The sequence below is a fragment of the Enoplosus armatus genome, chromosome 11 (genome assembly GCF_043641665.1).
Source record: "Enoplosus armatus isolate fEnoArm2 chromosome 11, fEnoArm2.hap1, whole genome shotgun sequence".
NCBI classification, from domain to species: domain Eukaryota; kingdom Metazoa; phylum Chordata; class Actinopteri; order Centrarchiformes; family Enoplosidae; genus Enoplosus; species Enoplosus armatus.
The window spans coordinates 19,424,601-19,430,600 of NC_092190.1; the positions used below are offsets into that span (position 1 = coordinate 19,424,601).

The 6,000-nt window shown below is 40.0% G+C and overlaps 1 protein-coding gene across 1 annotated transcript in view; it reads right to left on the reverse strand.

The window, feature by feature from the left end:
• Window positions 1-6,000, reverse strand: part of epb41l5 (erythrocyte membrane protein band 4.1 like 5) — a 28,642-nt gene extending 22,642 nt beyond the window's left edge. Inside the window, exons 1-2 of the mRNA XM_070914237.1 lie at window positions 5,919-6,000; window positions 4,589-4,800 (exon numbers count right to left, since the gene is read on the reverse strand). Of these exons, the coding sequence (XP_070770338.1) occupies window positions 4,589-4,768 (180 nt within the window). The 5' untranslated portion in view covers window positions 4,769-4,800; window positions 5,919-6,000. The remainder of the gene's footprint in view (window positions 1-4,588; window positions 4,801-5,918) is intronic.

A 6,000-nucleotide genomic window follows, 5' to 3' on the forward strand; every position in this document is an offset into this window, starting at 1 on the left:
GAGAGTACAAAGGACGCATTGTGAATGTGTGTGTGTGCATGTGTGCTGCTCCCAAGGCCTTGTTAGACTGCCTGCAGTACTGTTTGACTGTTTGCAGTCTTTCTGCCTGCCTGTGAGCATACAGCTCTGTCTCTCAGACACTGTGTCAGAATGGTTCAGTTGCAACTGAGGTATTTAACTGATGCTCTCATCGAAGGCAATTTAAGTCCATTAAACCAACCAGCGTAGTAATGCATCCATCTTATAAGGGCCAAAACACAACGCCATGGACAGGTAGAAGAATGGGGGATGTCAAGAAGGAAAATCATGTGGTTTCTTAGATTCACACTTGACTGCTCTCTAAAAACAAGCATTTACAACATGGCTGTCCAAAATGGAAACAATACCCCTTAACCAACAATTTTATGGCCATGTTTACCCATTACTCTGCAAGAGATAAGTTAAAGCAGTCTGTCCTCAATGATGCATCTATTCACATGCCCATTAAAGCAATAAAGCCACTGTGTGACTATGCAAACACCACTGACCCAAGACAAAGGGTGAGAACACGTCCCAGCAATTCATCGGATCTACAGCTTGCTTTGAATCAGGTAAACAGGCATGGTTAAACAATGGATGAGGTATCAACACACACTCACATCCATGATGTAATTACATTGCATAGTGGTAGTATATTTTAGATTCTAGAGCTTTTTGAGAATAGAAGCATACAGAAAAAAAAAATAGAACCTACATACAAAAATGAACATAAATATTTCAGTAAGGGACGATTCAAATCCAGTCAGTTCACTTAAATGCTGTGTCTTTCAGACTATTATTTCATTTTATTAGGCTATTGTATTTTATGTCCAACTTGCCAATGACGAGCTGTACTATCATCAACAGAATGATTTATTTGATGTAAAAATTAACAAAGCATGCATGTGCTTCACTTTTTCTCGGGTCTACAAATCTACAGCGATAGAAAAGGAGGTCGGAGGAGGTGACAGTGTGGGTGGCTTGGGGGGGGGAGTGGGGGAGTGTGGGGGGGGGGGGGGGGTAAAGAGAAACACAGTGAAGTAAATAAATTTAAAAGGAAGGAATGTGAATCATAAGGCTGTGTGGAAGTACGTGTAGACATGGATGCTGCCAAACAGAGGTATCCCTTGGAGACACCTTTGGGTGGCCTTACATACTGGGGACAGACACACACAGCTGGAAAGCCAGTAAAGCATGTGAATGAGCCCTATTCAGTTTGTGATTTTGTCGTCTATTTACAACCACCTAAACATCTAAAAAGAAAAACAAACTGCACCATTTAGCAGGGGGTCCCCAAAATTTTGCCAGCTTGACTTGAATTGACAACTATTGAGCCGAAACCTGGCCGTATGCAAAACCTTTGATGGAGCCAAATGAAAAAAGAAACGACAACATTTACAACATTTTATGCAGAACTATACAACATAAATCCAAACTACAACAAAGGAAGCTACAGCCTCTTTTAATTTACAACCAAACTGCTAAACCTGTTTTATAGATATCGCTCCTACTCCACAATCCTGAGGCTTTCACACCATATGCTATACTTAAAGTAAAGACTGCCTTCACTTTTTCTCAGAGACTGTTTAACTAAATGTCATAGATAGTGGGAAGCTGTTATGTTTTCCTGCAAATCTGTTCATCTTCCTTCTCTACTGTCAGATGGTTTGTATATGTCTATGTTCACTGTTCCTCCAATAAAAGTTCAGCTCCCCACATTACCCAGCTTGAATCAGTTCTCTTAACACTCTCTCTAAAGTCCTAACTTAGGAACTCCACATTATACACACACATACATACATACACAAACTACCAAAACATTAGGCCTTGAAGACAAAACACTCAAAACACTACAACTTCTAGTAAGTATGGCAGACCCTCCCCTACAACCAACCAAAACACTGAGCATTACAATGTTTTCTGGTGATGCAAATGTGCTGCCTTAACAAAGTGGTGCCTCCAGTTTCAGTAGGCACTACAGTATCTGTCAACACATGCAGGCTCTAGTGTAATAAAAGGCAAGAACACTGACAGGACAGAGAGGAGAAACTTTTGACTGTATTAACTTTGAAGGGGAAACTTGGGACTGTCTACTTTTAAGATGCTAGAGAAAGAGAGACTACGCCATGATAACTACACAAAATGAGGAAAGGTGCCTAAAATATATTATTTTCTTGATGTCTTCTCTTCTACACTTCTTCTCTGGTTGTGTTGAAATGCTGTTTGTCATTAGTGCAATGGACATATAGAAGCAAAGCATTCAAACAGAGCAATGCTCCTAACTGGTGTGTTTTTGTTATTGTCCTATCACTTGGAGATAGTTGGATGATAAGACAGAAGGGTTTGCAGAAGGTGCCTATATCTGGGGGAGGAGAAGCTAAAAAAAAAAAAGAAGCTCATTTTGAAACCTAACACAAGGCCAGGGCCCTGCAGGAATGCATTCAGAGGTCCAATTGAATTTTAAAAACTTCCTTCAGGCGCACACAGCTAAAGCCTGAGAGTTTTTAAAGGCATGAAAGCACACTTAGGCTAGGGCAAAATTAATTAACTCCATCAATAAAATGGGGGGAAAAAAATAACTACAACTAACACTGGTGAAAAAGCCTAGGAACATTTCCAGTAATCATATGCTGTCCAAAAACAAAAGAGAGAGAGAGGGGGAGAGAGACAGAGAGACAGAGAGACAGAGACAGAGAGAGAGTAGATAACATTCCACTAGAAGAAAGACTGAATGAGAATATGCGTCCAACCTCTCCATGCACAATACTGAGCTGATAGGGACAATTCTTACAATAAAAAATGTGTGTCACTTGTGAGATGTGCTAAATAAAATATGTTTATGGATTCTTGCTCAATAAACTAGTAAGTAAGTCAGACATGTTGGTGGGTTTGTTTTCATTTACCAAGTATCACTGCTTGGTCTCAGACATAAGCAACTACATACATGTAGAAAATAATCTCTTGGATGAAATTATTTTTAAGGAAAAATGAAATTAATACATAAAGGAAGAAAGTCTTTTGCAGAAAACAACAGAATTTGGAGTTTAAAACAATTACAGATTCAGTAATAATGTGAAAAGATATTCTCTTCCTTGTAATTCATACCAGACGGCTAGGTTTCAAGATAAGATCGAGTCATACAGGACTGTTAGATACCAGACGAGCCTCGCAGGAATGCTGCAGATCTGACACATGGAATGCCAGTGGAAACACAAAGTAGTGCACATCTGTACATATTTTATATTTTCCGTGTATATATTTATATCTATTTTGTTCCCCATATTTTTTTAAATTATTTTTTATCTGTATTTATTATGTATATTGTTTTGTTTTTTTTAAATACTTCTGGTTTTTATTGACACAGTGCTTGTCTGCTGTGTTTTCTGCACCTTTCTGTCTTTGCTGCTGTGACTTGTAAATTTCCCCGCTGTGGGATAAATAAAGTTTATCTTGTCTTATCTTAAAATCTGTGAGCCAGGCAAAAATAAAGATCACTAAAGTCACCAAAATGTTACACAACTTAAACACTTGCAAAAGCTTGGTGTTTGTCTAAGAGAAGTCGACACTGAGAAACAAATAACATGAGAAAGAAGAAAAAGAGGGAGAAGAGGAGAAGAAAGACAGAAGAGAGAGGAAGAAGAGGAAGAGTGGTTCTGCTCTGTGTCCACTTGGTGATGAGCCCAGTATGTCATGTGATTCTGTCATGTGATCTAGAGAGGATCATGGAATTACAGGTGATCAGCAACACTACAACACACACACACACACACACACACACACACACACACACACACACACACACACACACATTACATAAGCCTGAAAGGACTGCTCTACTGACACAGGCACACAATGGTCACTAGTACAGCTCTTACGCTTTCGCTTTCCAGCTTTCTAGCTTTCACATAACCACTGTTGGTTATCATTATCATTAACGCCCGTTTGACAGCGATTTGTCAGAAAGTATGATCCATTTGCTGAGTATTAACTGTCCTCTTAACAACACCAGAACAGTGAGCACACTTGAAGGACAAGTAGAGACACAGGGGCATCCATTATAAGACTCAGTCTACTTGTTTACATGCCCGTTCAAAAACCATGTATGTTTTGGTTCAGGTGTGATTTCTTTCTCTTTATATATTTAACAAACAAATAAGCCTTGCTAACAAGTTAAAAAATAAGAGAAAGAGAGCTAAAGAGAGAGTGGGTGGGCATAAAATCATGACTACTGATGTGTCACCGCTGGCCAAGGACTTAACCCTGACAGAACTTGTTTCGGCTACTTTTAAAGTGTGTATATACTCAGTCTTCAGGTACTAAAAGATCTACAGGAACTTTTTAAAGAGTTTTTTTCTGATGCGCTGTGACTCTCAAGTTAAATATAATTTAAAAGTCAAACTGTCCTTCCAAATGTTGTGACACCCTGCTGCTCACTACAATCAAAGTATAGAAGAATGCACAACCTCTGAAATGATGGCTGAAGATCAACAAGTATCTGGTTGGTGATCCGTCCCCAGGCGTGATGAACATGCACAACCTGAAAAGCTCAAAACTTAGCAACCCTCCTTACCGGCAGGTCAACACTGACGTCTGTCCCGTCCAGCAAGGATACGCGGCAGGTGATGATAGACTTTGCATCCCCAGCAGCAGGGATGTGTGTCGTGGCACGCTGGGCCTCCCGTAACCGGGTTTTCTCTGCATGTTTCCGAATGGAGCGTCGCCCCAGCGTCCTGCGCAGGAAACTCAGCATGATGGGGGAGAGGGAGGGTTACACTACCACACCTGTAAGAGAAAAGGGTTGATTTATATTTATGAACTGTACAAGCCTTAAGAATTGTTACCTAGTGTCTAACTATTAAACATATAAAGGGAGATATGTCAGGTGGCCAGCAGTTGTATACTAAGATCACAGAAACAGATGCGAGTGTCTTCCTGTGAGAGAAAATGTAGTTGTCAGCTGGCAGGTTATTTAATATCCACCATGAATACCTGACATTAACTGAGAGAACTGTGCACCTGCAAACTAGCAGGTGCGCCATTTTTGTTAGCATTACCATGTAAGCCATTTGCCTGGCTACGACCTATGTGTGTAAACTGACAGTTGACGTTACAGGTGACAAAAACTACATAAATATTGGCAACCAAGTCAAAAACAGGATATATAGCTATATATATAGTTTTTTGTTGGGGGGGGTTACATCAACGGATATCACTTTGTATACGGTAACTCAGGAGAGAGTATGAATTGATAACGTATATCCAGTGAACGTTACTTTAATTATGAGCCCCAGTAACTGTTATCTCACACTTACGTTAAGCTACGTTGATCATCAACAGTAACAGTTAGCTAGCTAGCTGTTACTTTCAGTGTTACAACGTTACTATAACAGTTAACCAAACGTCAAACTAATAGGGATTAAAAAAAGGCCTTGCAGTTAAATACAATACTTTTACTGTGTAAAGATATTCGACAAATACAAAAAAGAAAATCAAAGTAAGGATAAAGAAAAGATTTGAGGTGAAGTTTGAACGCTAGCTAAATTAATTTGAAAAAAAAAGAAGTCTGAAATACAACAACAGGCTAGAAAAATGTGTAAGACATCTGCTGAAATAATATTAATAAAGCAAACAAGTAAACAATTTAACCCCTAGCATCACAATTGCACCCAGTTAAGGCCTCAAGTGCCTGGTGTAAGCAAAGGCAACAGGTGTGCGCTTGTTTTTGTTGCACGAGCTAACCGTTAGCTACAAACCCAAGCAACACAAAAGACTCCGGCCGTACAAGCGCGTCCCGTGCAGCAAAACAAACGCCGCCTCTAGCTCGGGAAAGCTGGATCCGACATACACTTGCTCCGCAGTCACTTGTGGATCCGTGGAGGTCTGGATGAAGGGATACTTACAAAAACAAGACCTCTTCGTGTGAATTCACGGCGAAAGCACGTCCGCTTGCATTGTAGACGACTAAACAGCAGCCTCGCACAT